The sequence below is a fragment of the Rhamphochromis sp. 'chilingali' genome, assembly GCF_963969265.1.
Source record: "Rhamphochromis sp. 'chilingali' genome assembly, chromosome: 13".
NCBI classification, from domain to species: Eukaryota; Metazoa; Chordata; class Actinopteri; order Cichliformes; family Cichlidae; genus Rhamphochromis; species Rhamphochromis sp. 'chilingali'.
In genome coordinates this window covers 13,927,754-13,950,472 of record NC_137940.1, presented here as the reverse complement: position 1 = coordinate 13,950,472, position 22,719 = coordinate 13,927,754, and the positions used below count along the sequence as shown (strand labels likewise).

The 22,719-nt window shown below is 42.6% G+C and overlaps 2 protein-coding genes and 1 long non-coding RNA gene across 12 annotated transcripts in view; 1 reads left to right on the top strand and 2 right to left on the bottom strand.

The window, feature by feature from the left end:
- Positions 1-22,719, bottom strand: part of htr4 (5-hydroxytryptamine receptor 4) — a 194,704-nt gene that overhangs the window by 73,265 nt on the left and 98,720 nt on the right. Inside the window, exon 4 of the mRNA XM_080900575.1 lies at positions 18,943-19,143. Coding sequence (XP_080756701.1) covers positions 18,943-19,143 — 201 coding nt within the window. The remainder of the gene's footprint in view (positions 1-18,942; positions 19,144-22,719) is intronic.
- On the top strand, positions 7,750-14,915 carry LOC308409043 (uncharacterized protein). 10 transcript variants are annotated; one of them, XR_013973902.1, is made up of 7 exons: positions 9,463-9,512; positions 9,950-10,159; positions 10,264-10,324; positions 10,436-10,484; positions 12,053-12,208; positions 12,412-12,504; positions 13,447-14,915. XR_013973902.1 is itself a non-coding variant. In XM_080901585.1 (4 exons), the coding sequence occupies exons 1-4, from the start codon at positions 9,414-9,416 to the stop codon at positions 13,759-13,761; spliced, it is 663 nt and encodes a 220-aa protein (XP_080757711.1). In that variant the 5' UTR covers positions 9,283-9,413; the 3' UTR covers positions 13,762-14,915. The 10 variants fall into 10 exon arrangements, 1 of the variants encoding a protein (XP_080757711.1); XR_013973904.1 differs by having other exon boundaries at positions 9,498-9,547; XR_013973898.1 differs by lacking the exons at positions 9,463-9,512; positions 9,950-10,159 and adding an exon at positions 7,750-8,067 and having other exon boundaries at positions 10,436-10,480.
- Positions 8,084-9,258, bottom strand: LOC308409044. The gene is made up of 3 exons (XR_013973907.1): positions 9,121-9,258; positions 8,917-9,034; positions 8,084-8,785 (listed from the first exon to the last, which is right to left on the bottom strand). It is a non-coding gene; the product is annotated as an uncharacterized lncRNA (long non-coding RNA).

Genomic DNA, 22,719 nt, shown 5'->3' with positions numbered 1-22,719 from the left:
GTGTGTGTGTGTGTGTGTGTGTGTGTGTGTATTTACATAGCTACATCCAGCTTGTTGTGTGTGAATTTCCTGGTTTTTCTGTTTTTTGAGAGTACTCCTGTCTAATCCCATTTCTGTATTTGGTCTCTCGTCCCTCTGTGTCAGGTTGACATTTGAGCGCCTGGTTCTCTCCTACCTCAAGACCCTCACGGCTCCCCTCCTGGACCCCCTGCAGTTTGCATACAGAGCCAAACGGTCTGTAGATGACGCCATCAACATGGCCCTACACTTCATCCTGCAGCATCTGGACTCCCCAGGAACCTACGCCAGGATCCTGTTTGTGGACTTCAGCTCTGCCTTCAACACCATCCTTCCAGACCATCTCCAAGGCAAGCTTTCCCAGATTAATGTGCCTGATCCCATCTGCCGGTGGATCACTGACTTCCTGACGGACAGGAAGCAGCATGTGAGGCTGGGAAAGAATGTCTCGGACTCCCGGACCATCAGCACCGGCTCCCCTCAGGGCTGTGTTCTTTCTCCTCTGCTCTTCTCCCTGTACACCAACTGCTGCACCTCCACCCACCAGTCTGTCAAGCTAATCAAGTTTGCAGATGACACCACCGTTATTGGACTCATCTCGGACGGGGATGAGTCTGCCTACAGGAGGGAGGTTGAACGTCTGGTGTCCTGGTGCAGCCACAACAACCTGGTGCTGAATGCCCAGAAGACAGTGGAGATTACTGTGGACTTCAGGAAGCACACAGCCCCACTCCCCCCATCATCCTGACTGACACCCTCATCACCTCTGTGGACTCATTCCGCTTCCTGGGTACCACCATCACTCAGGACCTGAAGTGGGAGCCCACCATCACCTCCGTCATTAAGAAAGCCCAGCAGAGGATGTACTTCCTGAGGCAGCTGAAGAAATTCAACCTGCCAACACGGACAATGATGCAATTCTACACTGCAATCATCGAGTCCATCCTCACCTCCTCCATCACCGTGTGGTACGCTGGAGCCACTATCAGGGACAAACAGAGACTGCAGCATGTTGTGCGCTCTGCTGAGAAGGTAATTGGCTGCAGACTCCCATCTCTGCAGGACCTGTACACCTCCAGGACACTGGGGCGTGCAGCTCGGATCTCAGCTGACCCTTCTCACCCTGGACACAGTCTGTTTGACCTGCTCCCCTCAGGCAGGAGGCTCCGGTCCATTCGCACCAGAACCTCTCGCCATAAGAACAGTTTCTTCCCCTCTGCTGTTGGACTCATGAACAATAACCGTATGACTGTTCCCACCACTAACACATGACCCTACGCTGTGTTCACTGCATCATTCCATGTTTGGCACTGATCACCACCTGCACTCATGTATATATCTATCTACTTAGTACTTTTAATTCTTATTCTTATTTTTATTTTCATGTCTATTTAAGCGTTATATGACAGTATGTTTGCACTAATCACCGCAGCAATTTCCTAATGTTGTAAACCTGCTCAACATTTGGCAATAAAACCTTTTCTGATTCTGATTCTCACATCATTTCTTAGTGTTTAGAGTTTCTCTTATCTGGGTTTTGTTCTCAGTTGTTTTCGTTATCATGTTTCCCCGTGTTCTCTGTGCGTTGTCTAGTAATCGCCTGCTTGTGATTCCAGGTTTTGTTACTTCGTGTTGTCCGTTAGTAGTCGTTTGTCTCCTGTGCTTGTGTATAGTTTAAGCCTCGTGTCTCTTGTCATTCCCTTCCATGTTTCTTTGTGTCCCCGTCTCATCTACTTTTTCCTTTTGTCTCTCCCCGGTCTAGTCGTCTTGTTCTCCTCCAAAAAGTTGATTCAGTTCATCTGGACGTAGCGTTTTGTGGGAGACACGTTTCGTCACTCATCCAAGTGACTTCTTCAGTCTCAGCTGACTGCAGGTTTCCCCAATCTTATAAACAGTACATTTGCATAATGACTGAAACCAGCCCACTGAGGAACAATGGGCTGGGAGGTCAGTTCCTTAATCTTAATTATGCAAATTCTCATGACCATTGATCAACAACCACTGACCAAAACCCACTGACTTACTTGTTGTACGTCAGAAACCGCCGCAAAATACGGAGAGTGTCCTCAGCGACCAGAAGAGACAAGGATGCGACACGAGGATGTGGACAAGTGGGTGAAGAATTTGTCTGACAGACAGCTCACCCAAACAGAGAAAAACATCCTTGCTAAAGGGCTGAATTTTGCTATAACACCGAGACAAATCCCACTAGTGGAGCTGATCGCAGCCATAGAAACAGCAATTCGTAACAACAATATTGCAGAAGTGGAAGCAGAGCAACTACGGACGAAGGTTTCGGCCTGTCTCAGCAATGTAAAGCCCCCAGCATCCAACATCACCATGGAGGAGAGGAAGGCACTCACATCACTTAGTGATGACAACAACATTATCATCCTTCCGGCAGACAAGGGTAGGTGCACAGTACTGCTAAACCAGAAAGACTATTATGAGAAAATTTTGTCACAACTCAGTGACGAAAATACTTATGAGCCCCTGAAACAAGACCAAGTAAGTGGTTACAGGAAGAGGGTGATAGACTGTCTGAAGCAGTTAGAACAAGACAAGGCTATTGACCGGACCTCGTACCACAGGCTATACCCAGGGGAATCTACACCAAGTCCGTATGGTTTACCAAAAATACATAAACAGGGTGCACCTTTAAGACCAATTGTCTGGATGATCAACTCTGTCACCTATAACATCTCCAAGTTTCTGGCTTCGATCCTCAACCCGCTGGTGGGCAGCTCTGAACACCACATCCAGAACACCCTGGATTTTGTTGAGAAGGTGAGAGATGTCATTATGGAGGCAGATGGAACCATTGATCAATGGTCATGAGAATTTGCATAATTAAGATTAAGGAACTGACCTCCCAGCCCATTGTTCCTTCAGTGGGCTGGTTTCAGTCATTATGCAAATGTACTGTTTATAAGATTGGGGAAACCTGCAGTCAGCTGAGACTGAAGAAGTCACTTGGATGAGTGATGAAACGTTTCTCCCACAAAACGCTACGTCCAGATGAACAGAATCAACTTTTTGGAGATTTACTTCCCTGGATGATTGAGAATGCATCAAGACGTCTTGTTCTCCTCTTCCTTGAGTTCCCGTTGTTCCCTGGTCAGTCTCTCTGTGCCAGTCACTCATGTCTCCATGCCTGTTCACCTCTGTTTCTGTGCCAAGCCCATGTGTCTTAGTCCCGGTGTTTATATTAGTTACTTCCTGTTTTGTTTTGATAGTCCCTCACCTCATGTGCATTATTTTCAGTTTTGCTTCCTCTGTCTTGTTGTCCCTGGTTTGTTCCTGCCTTGTTTCCTGCCTTGCTGTACATTTACTGTGTCTGTCTCCCTCTTGTCTTTGTCACGCCATCCCTCGCACCTTTCTAGCTGAGCTCCCAGCTCTGAGGTCCCACTGGATGCGTTTTCACTTGTTTAGTGTTAAATGTTTAGATCTGCTCCACTCCTGAGTTCACCCTCAGCATTTGTCAAGCTTGTTTCAAGCAGCAAACACACAGAAAACTTTTCTCTATGATGGTGGAATCAAAGCTTTCATTGATCAGGTTAGTAAACGTGTACGACTTCTACTTGACTCCACAGCGTGTGATGACACAATCTTGTGCTCTCACATTTTGACACACACAGGCTTGTTCTGCTTGTTCCAGCTGTGACGGAGACAAGAACATGCAGATGTTTACACACAGCATAAACTTTTTTATTTCAAATATTCATGTACTGTCACTGAGTGTTTCTGTGGTGTGCACAGTGCGGTGTGGGTCACAGACTTCGCCATCACTCAGTTTTGGCTGGAGCTCAGGTTTGTGCTCAGCTGCTGCGTGTCGATGCTGTATTGCTCCAAAGTGATAAAAAAGCAAATATTGCAGCTTCTAGAAATAATCAGCGCCCAGCCTGACTGTGGTTTGTCCGCTGAACTCCAAACTTGGTATTTCTGTGACCTTTGTGTGTCCTCATAAGTCTGACTGAGGCTGCTCTGCTGCTGTATCACAGCTGTATTCTGTGGACATTTTATTTCTGCCTCCTCTGCTGTGATCCTCCCTCATTACCTACTTGCGGCAACTGGCATTTCACAGCCATCGGTAATTTGGAGTGAGAGTGTGGTCTGCATGTGCAGTGGCATTAAAAAAGGTCAATAGGGCCTTTTCTATCTGAATCCCTAAAATAGTCGTGGAGAAAGGTTGCAGATTGATTATTTAAGTGTGGATGTGGAGGTCTGAGTGACACAGCTCCCCGGTGTGTCCAGCTCCACTGTCAATCCCGGTATTGTATGAAAGCTGAAATACACACAAAGAGCCAACAGTGGGCACAAAAGCACAAAGACACACAGTGCAGTTAAATGTCGTGACCGCGGGCCTCCAATTCACTCCCCCTGTTTATTTTCTACATTTTAATTCATCATTTATTTGAGAATATCAGAGCTGATTTCTGGAAACAAGCAAACCCGCATGCCGCCAAATGTTCCTTCACATGCGTATCTTCTCGGATGGAAATGTAAAAATAGGAAAACAGCTTTAAGACAATTTCCTGCTACTCCGAAGATACACGTGTCTGAGAGCAATGAAGTTTTCAATAAAAAAAGTATGATGCTTTGCTTTAAGACCTCGCTATAGATTTCCTCTCCTTGGCCCACAGCAACCTGAGAAACCTCATTTTGCTGTGCAGACAAAAATAAAATGACTGTAAAATTCAGCACAAATGAAATCATCTAAAAACGCAAGAATAATTTAAATCCACTTTAGTATTGATTTCTATGGACTGACTTCACCAGGGAGTCTCCATGAATAACACATTTCACATGAATCAATGTAGATAAATATATAATAACAGTCCTGGATGTCATGGATGATTACAGCAGGCTCAGACCAGCTGCTCTTATTGTCTCTCATTGAGGCTTTGATGGTCATTGGGCTGGATGATCTCTGAACACTGTGTTACTTTCATGAGTTATGTGACTGACAGAGCTGGGGGTGTAATCACATTACATTTTCCAGTGATGAATTCAGAAACCACACTACAGTTACAATTATGTTGTCACTCACGTTACAAAGGTTCTTCAGTTACGTGTCTGAACGTCAGGTGGGCAGCTGCTGCAATCAGCTGATTTCAGCTCACGATTGACAGCGCTGAGGTTACAATTTTTTATAGCATTAAGGACAAATTTGAGATGTGAAGTGCGAACTTTGTCCAGGACAGAAACAGCTGTGCTGACCGCATGCTAATGCTAAGCTAACCAAGAACCCCGAGTGTATGCAGGCCCCAGCCCAGCAGCCAGAGCCTGAACTTCAGCAGGTAACAGAGGCAGAGCTGAGCAGTCAGCCTCATTTCTACCTGTGCAGGTTTTCTACAGCAGAATCACCATGACGACATCTCTGAAGTCTTTTTGGATGATTTCATATTTGCTTTTAGTTCATTGGGAAAATCAGGTAGCATCAGGTCATTTTATGGAGTAATAAAAAGTAATGTAAGAAATTACTTTCTCTTTGATTACTTAAGTACTACTACATTGCTTTTAAGTAAAAGTAAATTGTGTGTAATAGATTACTTTTACATTGGTCATGAACATGACCAACTTGCTTTCAGACTGGATCATTCACAAACCACTGACAGCAAAACTTTCCAGTAATATTATAAGACTGAGATCTGTTTAATGTGTTAATGTGATGACATCTTTGATCAGATTCTGTGAAAGCAGAATTCATGATGATAGAGACTGTTCTCTATCCTGTTGTTTAAAATGATTTGATTCAGCTCTGAGTGTTTTTGTGCCTTTTACTCGTAGCATCGTCCTCGAGGTGTTTCTGCTATTTTTAGTCTTCATTCACTTCTTTTCAGCTCAGCTCAGAATAAGAAGCTTTCTTGTGCAGCTGCTCTCTTCTTTTCTCTTCTTTTCTTCTCCAGCTCCCTTCAAATATATATTTTTGTAAAATTGGTGAAACACTTGATGTCTAATATTCTTTTTGTTGCACCCCTCCAACCCGCACACACACAGCTTCTGTTTGAACTTGAGTGTTTTCAGAATCTCAGCTTTATTTGGTTCTTCCAGCAGCCATGGTGACCTCTGACCTGTTTCAGGCTGACGGAAGAAGAATCCAGCTGCTGTTCAAATGTCTCCGTTCACTCAAGATGTTTGGACAAGTTAAGCTCAAATATAAATGACTGGATAATGGCTGAATTCCATTTCGCTTGGATCCGGGTGACTCCAGTCAAGCTGTCATGGATTACTGCCACAGCCAGTGAACAGTGGGCAACTCTAGTTTTATTCCAGCTTCTCTGTAATCCATGTTATTAGCCACACCTGTGCTTTTCTTTCTGGTGGCCTTCTGGAAACAGGTGCTGTGTCTCAGTTCAAGCACTTCCACGTACGAACTTCCTGCGTATAAAGACGGGTGTAGTCGTCTGTCAGTTAGCGCTTTACCCCACACTGGGAGTTTTCTGGAAGGATCTTGTTTGTGGAGAGGATGGAGTGATACAGTGATCAGACACTAGCTTGAAGCTGGAACCACAGACTGTACCGCTAAGCAAAATCATGGATATCTCCCAGTTTATTCAAACAAAATCCCAAAACCGGAGCTCAGATTTCTTGGACGGTCTGTTAGTACAGTGACATCACAGCAGCCCCGTTATTGGTCACATGATGTCATTAAAATATTCCGAAGGGCTCCAACAGCACAAACATGGTCCAGAGGTCCAGCTCAGGACGAGCTCTGAGAGAGTCTGAATAAAATCATCAAGGACGGCTGAGATGTGTGCAGGACCAGGAGGACCAGCCTTCAACAAACAGCTGCTGCATATTCGTCCACAGCGGACTAATGACCCTGAAGGCTCGAGGACTCTGGATGGACCTAATTATACACTGGCTGGGATATGAAGCTCTCTTCCTCCCTCCACATTTAGTGTAAGACTGTGGCAAAGATGACGGGTCCAGAGGTGTGATTTGAGAGCCAACTTTATTCACACAGTGCGACTACAGCTCTCAGCTGCAGGCCGCACATACTCCTTGCCACCACACACCCCAACAACCCTGAATGTCTTAACTCGGTGGGCGTGATTGCGGATGACCACGCCCCACCACAGAGACATCCTCGTAGCTCATAGCTGTTATGTTAAAGTAGTGATTTCTGATGTGATGATATAACGATTTATAATCAGACTCGATGCTTAAATGTTTAAATGCTTAAACAGTGAACTGTGCACATTAACCTTGTAATTCTGTGAATAACAGTTCAGGATTCGGTTTGTGTCTGTAACATCTAATGAACAGTCATTCCAGCCAATAAAAATGATCCTTGGGGCCTGTATCCTCGCCACTAAAGCAATAACCCAGCATCACGGCTAGAGCTTACATCATTAAGAGGAGAGGAAGCAGGGCAGGCGCTCAGATGAAGACAGCTAGGAGCTGACCGTGCCTCCTCATCGCTGGATTCAACTCTCAGCTTATTCAGACCCTTCAGATGGAGAGCCAGTCCAGATGGCCTGTACAGGTGTGCCTGGAATCTAAAGGGGGTTATGTACAATGAGCCTGATTATCTGTGAGGTCAAGAAGCTTGTGCAGCTTCTACATGGCTGTCGGTCATGTCTGGACAAATGAATGATAATGAGTGAGCGACCCAGAACATGAAATACCTTTAGCAAAGCAGAAAAAAATAACAAGACGTGTATTTCTATGAAGGTTTGGCCGAGTCGCCCCATAAAAACGATTCGCTGGAGGCAAACATACACTCTGCCTGCACTCAAAAAAGTCAACTAAGGCAGTTGTTTGATTAATTCAATAGACATTTGTCTATTTAACATGAACATATTGAGTTTAGGTTTTTAAATCATTATCAGTTGTTGGTTTAACATAAAATAACAAAAAGTTTAATGAACTAGATTTGCATTCTTCAGTTCAATTAAATGTAATTATTTTAAATCAACAACTCTAAAACCGATGCCTAGTGCGCATGCTCAAACTTCCCAAAAGTGAAGAGGCGGGAACGCGGAGAAGTTATATGTGTTCAGTGGACTGCCATTTCCCTCTGCGGAATCTTCCACAATACAGGTAAGTAATAAATAACTCAAAATATCTTAGTCAAACGAAGTTGTTTTGTCCATTAATTGTTTAACAATGTTTTTAATTCCAAATGTGTAAGTTGTCATTAGACAGCGGGAGTGGAGCAAATACAGTGAAAATCTGGTATTAGACGGTGCCAATCGGTAGTGATGGGCAGATGAAGCCCCATGAAGCACTGAAGCTTTTCATCCAATTGGTTCACCCCAACGCGAAGCTTCATGAAGCTTCATTTGCTCTAGCAGGACACCTACTGGACGTAAAAATAATAGCTGGCATGAATTTGAAGAGTGTGGCATTTTGCACACAGCCTGTAAATGTCAACAACAAAAGGAGTGTGTAAAACATGTATATTGTAGTGATGGCAGTATACTGTGTATATTTATAGTGGCAGTATGGGAAATGATTATTTGGAAATGCTTGAAATGGAAATGATCATTTACTGTGAGGTGAGGTGTGGTTGTGGTGTGGACAGTGGTTGTGCTTTTGTAACGTTGAGGTATGGACAGCTACACACTCCTGCCTGTTCACATTTTATTCTGTAAAAACTAAATTTTCACTGCTTTTATGACCTTTTTAGTGGGGAGAACATAGCTGGGATTTAATGATTTAACAAATCTTTTGAATCCTTTGTCCTCCACAATGCTAAATGGCTGGGAGTCCTCAATCACCATGCTAACCAGGTCTTCATCTATTTGAGATTGTTCTCCTGAGGAAAGACAATAAAGATAAAGCACAAATATAAATATCACACACGTAACTTATAACAGTTGTATAATATTGTTATATCATTTAGTAACATTACTGCATGCTATATTATCATTGCATTTGATGGCTCACCTGGTCTTGCTCCACAATCGGTGTTCCCCTTATTCTCATGCAAAGCTCTGTAGTGCCTAAGCATGGATGAGGTGTTGTTGTTATATCCCAGCTCCCTGGCACATAGCAAACACTTCACCTTGTACACAAGTAACGACAGCTTAACATAAGTTTTATTGCACCATCAGTATCATGAAAATACATCTTCTGTAGAAATTTACATACCTTGTTGGGAGGAATAAGATCAAAATGTTCCCACACAGGGGAGGACATCCTCCTCTCCTTAGCTGGCTCCATTCTCTCCTGACTTTCTCTCCTCACTCTCATAAACCTCCAAACGGTCTCCAAACTCTCACTAACCGCAGCTCTCCATCAAACACTCACATTTTGAATGAAGTCTGAGGGGTTTATATCGCTGTCATAGCTCGCGGCAAAGTTCGAACCACTTCATGAACCAGTCACGTGGTACAGCCGGGCAGCGAGGCTTCGGACGTCATCATTTTCAGCTCCTCCCATAAATGAAGCAAGCCTCGATACGCGCTTCGCGGAAACGCCCCCTCCATTACTCGACACACGCTCCGAAGCCTCGATACAGAACGTCCCATCACTACCAATCGGTACCGTCTAATACCTGATTTATAATCCGCTCTGGGTATATTTATACTATTATTAGCATTTCCACTTCATTGTTTTTCTTTTTTTTTTTTTTTACCCGTTTTTGCAGTTAGTCTTATAGTGTTTTTAGCGGTTATTGATATGTTTAATTCAATATTTAACACGTTTGTAATTCACTTTCAAAGTAAATGAAGTTAGCTAAAGCTAGTATGGTTGTCTCATTGAACTTCTACCTAGCTCTGTTAGCATTCACTTTGGTTTTAAATGACGGTTATTGCAAGACATGGTCTTTGTTCACTTTTTTTATTATCATTTGCATTTTTTCTTTCTTTCTTTCTTTCTTTCTCTCTCCTTTTATTTTAAGCATTCGGCCTCTCACAGTAATGCAAGTTAAACTAGCATGCGCGATTTGCTAAATATTAGCTGTGTCCAAATTCAGGGGCTGCATCCTTCGAATTGACTTGATGCTAGTGCATGGGAAAAAGAGCATAAACACGAGGTCAGAGGAAAAGGCAATGGCGGATAGTTATGAAAATTGCCTGTGGGACCTTTACCGCAACTACCAGCATCTTTATTGCATAGTGTGAAACACTGCTATTACATTTGGCAACAGATTGGATATTTATCTGTGAATTTTATATTGCAAGAGGTATTTATATGTATTTGTATTTTTTTTATACATTTGCAACAAAGTTAAAAAAAATCCACTGTGGAATTTTTATAAAATAATTTTTTCTGTTTTCTTTACCATAGTAACACCACAAAGAAAGCTGACCCCTTTTTCTGATTGTTTGTGCCTCCTCTTTAATACATGGTAAGCCTTTTACCATCATATATTTTTTATGATAGTTTTATGATTTAATCAAAGTGAAAAAAAGGTGCCAATAAAACTATCCTTAAAACTGCTTTTCTTTTTTTCTTTCAGTGACTTGTATGTGGCAGTGCAAGCGTTGTTCCATCAGGGAGAGTAGTAGGTACAATTATTGAAACACTGTACAGGGCTCGCAAAATGGCTAGCCCGACGTCCCAGGGCTAGCGATTTTTCCAGTCGGGCTACCAAAATCTATCTCTGCCCTGCCCGTCGGGCTGTCATAAGAAGGAAAAATATATGTCAATGCTTGTGCTTTCTTTCGGAAATGTAGCTGGGTAATTATGTCATTGGCATCGGTGAGCCACTGTCAATATGTGACATATTGAAATCGCGTTTGAATTTGCGCTTGTTTTTTGCTTTCACTTTGCAATCGCGCGACCTGTGTATAGAGAGCGACAGCACTGATCTGTGAGTGATGATAATTTGTGCACCAATTCCTCTGACATCGTCTTATCAATCGTTAGCTTACTATGCAAACATGACAAGTGAAATCTCCCGCAGCTTAAACATGTGAGAGGTTGATCGCGCAGACAATCGCTGAGTGTTATGTGAGTGCGTGTGTAAAAGCAGCAGGATATTAATTGTAGTTCTGCTTAGCCAAATAAGACAGGTCAGGGTGAAGAAGTGACAGCCAAAGAAAAGCTTACCACAAAACGGAAAAGTTATGACAAATCAGACTATAAGGCAAAAAGAAAGTGCAGCTTTATGGTTTCATGGACAAAAGAATTTCTGTGGCTGCAACATGATGAGCTAAATAACCAGGGCTGCACATAAGTGGTCCGCAGGTGCGCATTCGCTGTCAAAATAAAAAACGCGCACAAGATAAGAAGTTGCAACGCGTGTTTGCATACATAAGATTTTCTGGAGGAGGACATATTTGTTTAGAACTCTTAAATATGTCGAAGAAGCTCCTTTAAGCAATTACTTTGGTGTTCCTCCACCTCCAAAGAAATGTCAGAAGGAGTCCGAACCACAAAAGAAGCGCGAAAGTGATTGCAGGAGGTGAGCTGGCTTCAAACAAATGATGAACACACAGATGTGGTGCAGAATGTGCCGTGAAAATCCCACTCTAGCGGACAAAAACAGTGCCTTTTATATGGATGCAAACGTGCGTTGCAACTTCTTATCTGTTGCGCGTCTTTTATTTTGACAGCGAATGCGCACATGCGGACCACTTATGTGCACCCGTGTAAATAACATAATGTTCTGCCGGGTGTGTTGTTGGTTTTCCCTCGATTTCTGAGTCGACAAGCGCCTTTGTTACTGGGACCAGTCATTTTAAGAAAGGCCCCCATTAGAAATGGATTATTGCTCAGTCTGCAATATCTTTCCCAGAACAAACACCAATTGCAAATAATATACTAAAAATAAACCTGAAAAATCTGTTTAGAACAGCATACTGTGTTGCAAAGAGTGAACTACCACTGGTGCAATTTAGCAGTCTTTGCAAACTTCAAAAAGCAAATGGCCTAGATCTTGGTTCCACTTGCCTCTTACTTGTGACTTTAGTGGAAATTTCAAATTCAGTATCTGACACAGACTGATTCATGTCCTACACAGACAGCACTGATGTCTGCATGGTCTTCTAAAAGCAGCTTTAGTCAGCTTAGATGTGAAGTGAGTGAAATATACAGTTGCGTTTTTAATCAATGTATTTGTTCTCTATTGCAGATTGAGAAGGAGTTTCTGCGAATCACCACAAAGCCTCTGCTATCTACTTTCTTTGCCGAGCTTGACCAATACGCGCCACGCTTAATGGAAATCTTTCTGACCAAAGGAGGGACACGTGGAAAGAAAATAAGAGGTCTCATGCTTGCCATCTCCAAGGTTTGTATTAGGATTGAGTAGACTTTGTCATAGGCAGCAAAAATAACTTTTATTTGGAGATGAAGTTGTCAATTTTGTTTCGGCTTAACAATTGGTACATGCCAGGTTCTAACCTAAAGAATAATTATGCAAGTTAACTGATTACCCTAGCTTTAAGAAAAACAGACTGGTTTTGGCTCATATTATCTCCTCCTCCTCTCCAGCATGACAACATCCATACCAGACGAGCATGCATCTTGAAGTCTTTGTGCATCCACCTAAACGAAGACTATGAGAAGTTAATAAAGGAGTACTTGGTGAGCCATTGTGACAGCATGTTGTCTGTAACATTCTCATACAAATTGTGACGTTGCCTCAAATGCAAATCATTAAAATTAAAATTTTGAGATTAGCAACAAGACACCTGGTATTGGGGAAAGGATGTCTTGAATACCAAACAGTATTAAGCGTTGCAATAAAGAATTTCTGGAATTTGGTATTGGAAGGAAAGAAATTTATGCCTACTTAAACTTGATACACAAACATACAATGCATTTAACATGCATCAAGACTATATTGCTTTTGAATCTGTACTTGGATTAAAACAAGTCCTGTTGTTTTTTCATTGTTATGGTCATCAGTATTTGTAAATAGAAATGTCTATGAACTTTGAGCTGTTTAGTACTAACACTTCTATACCTGTTTTATTTTAGCAGCTGAGTTAGCCTTTTCTCGAGTCCTGTCCCCCTAAGTTACTCTTGCTACGTCCGACAAACAAATGGTTTCCTCTGCGCACCAATGGGTACCCGAATGTGCGAGCAGACATGCTTCATAATGTTCGGTACATTTACCTGGGAATGTGGCCATACACACTGTTTAATCCATTCACGTTGTTTTTGACTTTGTGAATGGAAAGAACACAACTCCTCCAGACACAATCTCTCGGCATATCGGTGGGCACACCGCTTCTCCATCTTGCTTGAGGTTAATGTTTGTCAGACACAGTAACGGTTGCTATAATGTGTAATTGGACAATGGCCCTTTCGGGGGAGGGGCCGGTGAGAGGTCAATTATGCCACCTCTTTTGACATGAGAGGTGTATTTTATAATTTATGTATTGGAGTAATTACTAACAACTACTTTAGTGGTGTAATTTTCTGTTTATTACTTTGACTACTTGGATTTTATGAACAGCATAGAAACAGTTGTTTAAACAATCTCTTAAATTTTACTTTGTTGTCTTATACTTTTTCATGTAGGATACGGACAGCGAGGCAAAAAGCTGCATGGAGCAAACTGTGATGGGGGTGTACGTCATCCAGAAGGAGGGTGCTGAACCTGAAGATGACCCAGAGGACGTTGGTGTCGTGATTGAGGGTGTGGAGGTTAACACTGATTTGGGTAACATTGCACAAGCATGTGCTCTGTTGTTTGGACTCATATACCGTTTGAACCTGAGCTACCCACCAGAACTTAAATGCACCTTTGAAGTCCTCCAGAAGATACTTTTAAATCTTGATGGACAAAAGCTGTCTTCAAAGGTACAGTTTCTGAAAAACAAGCTTATGGGGTGAGAGCACTTGAAAATGACTGATAGGTCTTGAATGGTTCATTGGTGCAATGGTGATTTCCAATATATAATGTTAATATTTGAGTTGTTTATATTTTTTTTCTTTCATTTAAAACATTTTTTTTTTAAGTTTTTGGATTCTCTCTGTTGGGCAATTCACCTTTTATACAGCACTGCAGATGATTTTTGTTTGTCCTTATATAGATGGCTCAAAATGGATCAGAAGTACTGACAGAAGTACTATGTTGTGTTTATGTATCAAGGTCCTGTAAAGTTTAAGACCACTGCCACCTGTTAAGTTCACTGTATTATTGTTTCCATTTTGCTTGCTAGCATGTTTTAAAACACAGCAAAACTATATTGCTAGCTGTGGAGGACTGCAACCAAAATTAAAAAAATAAATACAGAAATATAAAAATTGGTCAAACTAATAATTATTTCAATGAGATACACCAAACAAATATAGATTTTCATCACCTATGGAATTTTTTGTTGTTGTTGTATTGCCCCCAAAATATTTCTAATTATTTTATTTTATTTTTCCAAATTCACACAATTCGATTTTGTCACATGTTTTAACTTGCCAAGTGGGAGATGTATTTTTATCTTTTAGTTTAATTTTTTAAAATGCAGTCGATATATTGAGCAAATTTTGCATCTGTTTTTAGTTGTGGAAGCTTTGGTTCCAACATATTACCTATGTAAATAAGTATTCTAACATTTTACCTTTTGAAGTATATGCTTGCAGGTGTACAAAAATGGTAAGCTTTTATATTGTCCACTAAATCCAGTTAATAAAGATAATGTTATCATAATCTGATTGTGACTTTTTTTGTAAAGTAGTGGGTTTCTAAATGTGTAACAAATGTAAACAAATCTAATTGAAATAATTTGGTTGAAATGAGTGAGATCATTGCCTTGATTAACAAAGTAGTTGTTGAAACAACAAGATTTAATTCTGTTTTCCTAAACTTTTTAAATTGTGTAGAATGAATTAAAACAAATTTCACTCTACATACTTAAATAAATCACTTCAAATCAATGTAAGTATACTATGTTGATCCAACGTAATCTGATTACATTAAACCACCAAATGCTAAATGTGTTGGTTTGACATGATCGAAAAGGGTTTATTGTACTTGGTTAAATTGTGTGCAAAAAGGGTGCCATGATTAAATTGTGTTCATCCAACAACAGATTTTTTTGAGTGTGTCTGTGTGTCATAAACACGTGAAAAATTAAATGTTAATAATTTTAAAGCTGAAAGGAGAAATGAAAAGTAATTTTTTCACAGATGGAAGATAAAACATCTCTGCATCTTTCATCTGTCTTTCATCACTTCATCATATTTTCTACGTATGAATGTAGCAAAAAACAAAGGGGAAAAATGATACGTTAAGATGGAGACATTTGCGTTTCTTTCATGGACATTCTGTTGTGTTCCTGCTGTGTTTATGCTTCCTTCCACACATGCAGTCAGCAGACGCTTCTATCACAGATTTATAATTCATAACTTCTCTGGTCTGACATCTGACATCTTTTTAGGTGCAACAGAAGATCTTCCCTCTCTGTAGTGGTTTTCCGTCTGCTGCTAGCTCACTTCTCCCCACACGATGTGATGGTTGTTTGAGCTGCAGGAGCACTGACTCTCCCCCCCAGCCTGGTTTCTTTCTACTAGACTCACGATTAGCACTGAGCTCAGCCCGGGTCAAAGTTCTTCCTGTGAAATCCAACTTGCTCCACAGGTTTCTGCACAGTGGAACATGCTTTTGCCTCTGTACAGCATCTCAGCGAGCCGTGGGAGCGATTCAGGTTACAAGTTTCTGTTCAGCATTCTTTTATTGAAAGCAGAGCCAGAACCAGAGCACCCCTCCCCCCTGCAGAGCCCCTAGTCCTGTGAAAAACTATGTCCATCGCTGCGCTGCCATGGGAATTAGGAGGGAAAGGAGCAGCTGCTAATCAAAATTAGCTGATCATCAGCAGTGAACACGTCTATAAAAGCTGAGGTTAGGTATCGTGGACGTCGCAACACATTCAGCCCATCCTCAGACAGTGCAAAGACAAAAACCCAGGAGCACAACCTCAGATCTGTAGCTGTCAGTTAGCAGGTTAAAGTTCATGACAGCACAGCAGGAGAAGTCCAGTCCTGAAGCTACGCTGTGAAGAGTGCCCCCGGGCAGAGTGATCCTCACTATGTGATCACCCGGGGGGGGGGCCCGGGTGATCACATAGTGAGGATAGTTCACAGTGATTAATGCAACTTAAGCCAAAGCAACTGAAAAACCAAAAGCAAGCCTCCAGGTTAACTTTTATGCATTTCCAAAAAAGGCTAACCCTCAGAGTCCAGAACAACATGTGGCACCCTGAGACCAGAGAGCATCGGCGTGCTTTGCCCAAACTTGGACCTACTGGACAGGATTACTGCTTTTATAAGAACCTGCAGACTGTGCCCCACCGCGGCTTCAACATGAGCTCAGCTGTACTTTACAACATTCCCTATCAGGTGTATATATTCATGCTCACTATAAATGAGGACCCTCTGGTTCAGCTCCACAGTTTCTACTTCAGTTTCCGTGCCATGGTTATTCTACACATTCACATTGTCGATAAATGTTTTTCTGACACACTTGATTTCTACCTCGAAAGGAGTGTGCCTCCGAGACAACGGGGCACAGCTGACCCGTCGGTTCATGAAGAGGTTTGTTGTCGGGGCTAAAGTGTGCTAGCAGACGCTACGTTACATGTTTTACAGAATAACACTTCATATGAAGTAAAACTGCATATGAAGAATTTCTGCTTTCCAGTTGTTGTAACGGAACCAGTGCTCACATTTGTTTCTGCTGTCCTCTGTCCATGTGTCTGTTTGTGGGATGTTACCTACACAGTATCAGAGGAACATTTAATCTGGGCACCATATGGAGCTCCAGCCTCTCTCTGCCTGACGGATAGAAAACTGCTGCACTTTCACACTGTGACATCCGTCAGGTTTTCAGCGCAACAGGCAGACACACGACAACCTGTGATTATTGCTCTACGGTTTACAAACTGCTCTGAAGCAGCTGCCTCTTCTTACAGTAATGACATGTTATTAAAGCTCACCAGCCTTTCTCATTAATTATCACATTACCTGTAACTCTTAATCAAAATGACGGTATGTTTTCACACGTGTGGACGGTTGTGTCACGTATGCGATTTGTAGCGTGTGCACTTCAGTGGGGTGGCTGTAGCTCAGGAGGTAGAGCAGGTCACCTACTGATCGGAAGCTTGGTGGTTCGATCCCTGGCTCCTCCAGTCTGCATGTCAAGTATCCTTGGGCAAGATACTAACCCCAACTTGCTCTCCGATGCATCCATCGGAGTATGAATGTGTGTGAATGTACTTAGAAAGCACTACGTATAGATAAAGTGCTTGTGAGATTGGGTGAATGAGGCATGTTGTATAGAGCGCTTTGAGTACTCCGGGAGAGTAGAAAAGCGCTATATAAGAGTCAGTCCATTTACCATCTAGCTACTGTTAGGAAAACACAGACTCGGCTGGCCGCGTGTGGAACAGCAGGAACTTTATAATCGAGAAGCTGAACAGACTGATGCACTTTGTCACTCACATTAAAAGCAGGAAGTGTGTGTGCAGCTAATTAGCAGGTAGGGGAGGAAAATGCAGGGCACAGTAGATTTGATCATACACAGGGGACGGGGCACTCGAGGGTAACGAGGGGCGATTGCCTTGCTATGAATTGGTAATTGAAGCTGTGCCAGGATGCAGAGACAGCTGTACATACACAGGAATACAAAACTCCCGAAGCCAGATAATTTAATAAAGAAACCATTTCCTCCTTTGTTGTTTGTGGCTCTGCATTAAAAATACATGCACACACATGTGAGAGACGGAGCTCACTGGTGTGAAACAGATAAATAACGGTCAGAGTCATTAAACATTTATTCTGCATTCAGCCTGCAGGCCTCAGACAGGTCACCGAGTCCTGCCTGTTTTCTGATTATGGACACATCATTAGTGAATGATGCACAGCACAGCGCTCGTCAGCATCCAGCACCGGCCCGCAGGGCCACACAGCAACTTGTAATGAGGATTGCTCCACGTGAAATCATTCAAATCCAAACAGTCCAGCCTCGGCCCGCTCACAACCAGCTGAATCTTTGTACAATAACCTAATGAAGACATGTAAAATGTTCCCTTCATACTGTGAATATTTTCACAGGAGTGGGTCGCAGTTCAAGTTACTTTACCAGCCTTCTCATAACTTTGTCATGTATGGCATTTTCAGAGCTGAAAAACACATTTAGGCTGTGTTTGCCACTGAAACCGGTTTTATATCTTTTCCCAGAGTCCGTGTGAAGATTAACTGTGCTTTGTCTCAGCAGCTCTGCTTTCACCCACATCTCACTGCTTAGCTGTGATTGCTACAGACTCATTTCAATAGTGCTGCTGCTCACACTTGTACACAGATAGCATCTGATTACTTTCAAACGTCATTAGATTAGATCAAAGTTCGAGTGAAGCCAAATACATATTCCACAAACTCTGACTTTCAGAGCTCTTTCAGGTGGAGGAGGCTGTGCAGCTTAATTTGTTCCCTCAGGATCACTTTGGTGGGATTTAAAACTGTGTTTGAAAAGTTAGGAAGAAATGCTGATGTTCACTCCAGCTGTCTGCAAAATCCTAAACAACATGATACAAGCAACTTTAATAAAAGACAAGAAAACACAAGCTAGGAATATTTGACTTAAAGGTTAAAACATGTCTTCACCCTGAAATTAAAGAAGAGCTGCTTTTGTCTGTGAAAGCAGAGAAAAACCGTCAAAATATTTCTCACGCCCTCTCTCTCTTTCGCACATGCGCACATGCGCACACACACACACACACACACACACACACACACACACACACACACACACACACACACCTCAGTCTCCTGCAGGATGACGAATAATTAAGAACAGAAAACGAGCCCCTCCATCAGAGGTGTGGGAATTGATAGCCTCGAGCCAGCCAATCAAAGCCAATGGTTTGATGTGGCCTGCAGCCAATCGTTATATTCAGTATATGTGCACACATGCACGAGAGACCCCGACCAATGAGAATGAGAGTGGTGCAGGTTAAGTGGTAGATTCCAGCAGATCAGACACGCACACACACACACAGAGGACAGACAGTCAGACGGTCTCACCTGTCCAGGGCGATGCAGCACAGGTGTAGTATCGACGCGGTGGTGAGCAGAACGTCCAGAGAAGTCCTCACCAAACAGAAGGTCTCGCCATAGATCCAGTGCTGGTGGACCAGCTCAATGGCGCCGAACGGCATCACCAGCACCGACACGAGCAAGTCGGCAAACGCCAGCGACACGATGAAGTAGTTGGTCTTGATTTTCCTGAAGAAAGAGAGGCGGGATCAGTTAGTTCATCATAAATGCAAACATTAGGAGGATGTCCATGCGTTGTCAGAGTTGCACGCACTGACTGAGAGCACTTACTCTCTGACTGAGGTCATAACCATTGGAGCCTGTCAGGTTTAAGAATGTGAAGTATGTATTTTAGAGAGCACAGTGCTTCCATCTGCGTCCTTAGACCCGAGCTGGAAGCAGCATTTTACCCAGCGACCACTAGTCCCTGTAGTCAGGGTCCACACCTATCTGGCTCCTCCCACAGCATGGCTATTTAAAACTCTAAGGTCTTTAAAGATGAATAAATGTCTAAAACTAAAGCTCTTCTCCTGCAGCACACCCTCTCAGAATACTCTGATCAGAGTCAGCATGCATGTTTGACCTGTCAGACATGCATGCTGTCCTGGGGAGGTCAGGGAGGACTGTGACTGGCCAATAGCTCACAGGTGAGAAGCGGGACAGTGTGTCATGGTTTGTTTTTGGTTTTAAGAAGGATTTGTGTCTGTGCTGTGACCTTACATTCATGTTATGGGTTTGGTGCCTCAGGTTTGGCTGATTAAAGGTTTGTTGGTTCCCGTTCGCGTGTGTGAGTCTGTCCTCTTACACTGCTCCTGTTACTCCCCCCCATCCTTTGTTGCGTCCCTTTGACTGAGTTTGCATGTGTGCTTTTCACACAGTGGTGCACGATCAGCTGCTCCTTTTCAGTGTGTGTGTTTCTTACTAAACGTAAGAAACACACACACTGAAAAGGAACACACACGCACACACACACACACACACACACACACACACACACACACACACACACACACACACACACACACACACACACACGTACATGTCTGAGTGAAGAACATGAGATTTTGGGATGAATCCTCACTGATTTCTAAGCTCCTGCTGAGTCTTTGTTCCTTTTTTCTGTGTTAAGTGACTGTCTTTATCCAGCAGCACGGATCCCACAGACGAGTCACACTCCTCCAATTTCACCAAGATAAAGACGACAAACTTTTTACAAAAACCACAGACAGTTACTCTCATCTTCTTCACCAATTGCTACAGCGGGCTCGTGCTAGTCAGCAGTTCAGAGAGAGGAGGTTGATAACGTTTTGCTCACATTTTTATTGATTTGATGAGTCGCATGTTGTCAGAAACACAGCCCATTTCATTCAAAGCATAAACAGCCTTCACTTTTCGATGAACCACTTGTCTCTGAGTGATTCTGTGTCGCCTACACGTTTCTTAACGGTTGTGGGCAAGCATGGGGGTCTGTACGGAAATGGGAAATGGACATGTTCTTATATAGCGCTTTTCTACTCTGTCTGAGTACTCAAAGCGCTTTATACAACTAATTCATTCACCCAATCACACAAGCACTTTTTTCTGACCTAAGTGCTAAGTAGTCTACCATTCATACACATTCACACTCTGATGGATGCATCGGAGAGCAACATGAGGTCTTGCCCAAGGATATTTGGCATGCAGACTGGAGCAGCCTAGGATCGAACCACTGACCTTCTGGTTAGTGGCTGACCTCAAATAGAGAAATGTGGGTGTGGCTTCAGCACGAGTCTGCTAATGTGGGATGAGCCTGATTTAGTAACGAGCATGTGGCGGCATCTGTTATCACCATCACAAACCTGATGGTGATTTTGTGTGTTTTAGCACATGTTAACACATGTCGCACTCTGCAGCATCACACACACAAACAAAAACCACTTATTCTCTCTTATGTTTTGGATTATCTGCTGGAGTTTGAGTCTCTTGGTTATACTTTAGTCCAGTTAATGTCTACTTTCTGTTAGCTTTCTGCTTCAGGTGATTTGGTTTATTTAGTGTTTTGTGTTTCCTGTGTGCAGTGTCGCCCCGTGTAGGTGTTCTCGTCTTCTGTTACTTCCTGTTTTATTTTGTCACAGCTGGGTTAAATTTTCGGACGCGTGCTGAGCATGCCCGAACCTTTGGAGCTGCACAGCACACCTCCCAGTTCATCCTCCGTCTGAAACATGCTGCTTTAGCTCCTCCCCCTCTAAGACAACTGTAGGTGGGATGAATGAGATGACCTCATTAGAAATAGCCACTCTCTATGACATCACACTGATCCAGGTGTTAAAAAACTGCCATAAATCATCTATTTTATCCGACGATGGGCCATCATATTCATCATTTCTAACATTCTAAATGATGGAGCATTCACCCCTCCCCACCCCCCCCTCCCCAAATCAGCTTTACTTCCATCTTTTTAAGTACATTCTATGGATTTCACTCTGCAGGTTTTAAACTGTGCTTCACTGCTCACACACCTTGGACAGACAGACGCACATACACACACTTACTGCAGTTTGACAAAACAAAGAAATCCTGAGACGAGGTGATAGCTTGCCACTCTCAGTCAGCTGTAAAATCCTGGACTTGTGTGTGCAACAAATCAATTTCAGCTATTGATTAGTGGCATCACAGTTTGTCTGTGATGCCACTAATAACCTGATGGACAAAAAGGCAGCTGCACAGCAGTCAGTCAGTAATTCACTCAAAGGCAGAAAACACCACCACTAACAGCTCTGCAGACAAAAAGTCGGTCAGTCAGCCGCCTCGTCTCTGCGCTGTCAATGTCCGCGTCTATAAATAACCTCAGTACGAGGGAAAGGCCGCGAAGGCTTTCCATCCATCCACTGCTCTGGAACAGGCCGGTACACCTCTGCCTGCAGTAAATCCTGCACACACACGCACACACGGAGCTGTGTTGGCTATAATTCAGAGCAGTTTAGAAGCATTAAGAAGCCCTGAGGTGGAGGAGGAGGCACTGTGTTTAGTCAGGATGACAGACTGTGTTTAGCTGAAAGTCCTTTGAATAAATAAACTTTATTAGCAGGGACTGTGTGACGAGGACGTCCAACATGTAAGATCTAAGAAAAGATGATTCAAACAGAAAGGTCAGAGAGGAGAAGCAAACATGCAGGAATCATTTCAGATGCTCTCATATTCATCACGTTTCTGTCCTGTCCAGTCAAACTATTTCTGGCTGGGTCACCTCCTGATGGCGAAGCCACGTAAACTAAACGACCATCTGCATTTATAACAAATGCCGATAAAAAGCACAAAGCTTGTAATCTTGTTTTGCAGAATAGAGCCGGAGGCCTCGACGGCGTCTGCAACAACACAATCACAAAGACAAGCTTTAATGGGAATGATAAACTCTACAGTTCAATTAAATCCCCATAACTGGATTTTTATTTCATTACTGCCTTTCTGAGGAATTTCTGAGAGGTGCAGTCTGGAATAATAATAAAGGAATTTAAACTTTAATGTTTTTTTTTAAAAAAACAGCACAAAACCCTGAAATCAGCAATTACACCGAATTAATCCTTGGAGGATACACAGTTATTTATTTCATTCATTTAAATCAGAAAAAATCATTTCAAACTCAATTAAGTCAGCCAAATATTTTATGACTACAGCTAAAAACACGACTCCAAATAGCACTTTAATGAAGTGCAGGGATAATTTAACGACAATCTCAAAGGCAGAAATAAAACAATGGAAAGAATGAATGAATCGTTTGGAAAGGTC

Coding starts and splice junctions, on each gene's coding strand:
- LOC308409043 (XM_080901585.1), top strand. CDS start 9,414: ATGAAGCAAGCCTCGATACGCGCTTCGCGGAAACGCCCCCTCCATTAC. Junction 12,209..12,411: donor TCATGCTTGCCATCTCCAAG/GTTTGTATTAGG, acceptor CCTCCTCTCCAG/CATGACAACATCCATACCAG. Junction 12,505..13,446: donor AGTTAATAAAGGAGTACTTG/GTGAGCCATTGT, acceptor TTTTTCATGTAG/GATACGGACAGCGAGGCAAA.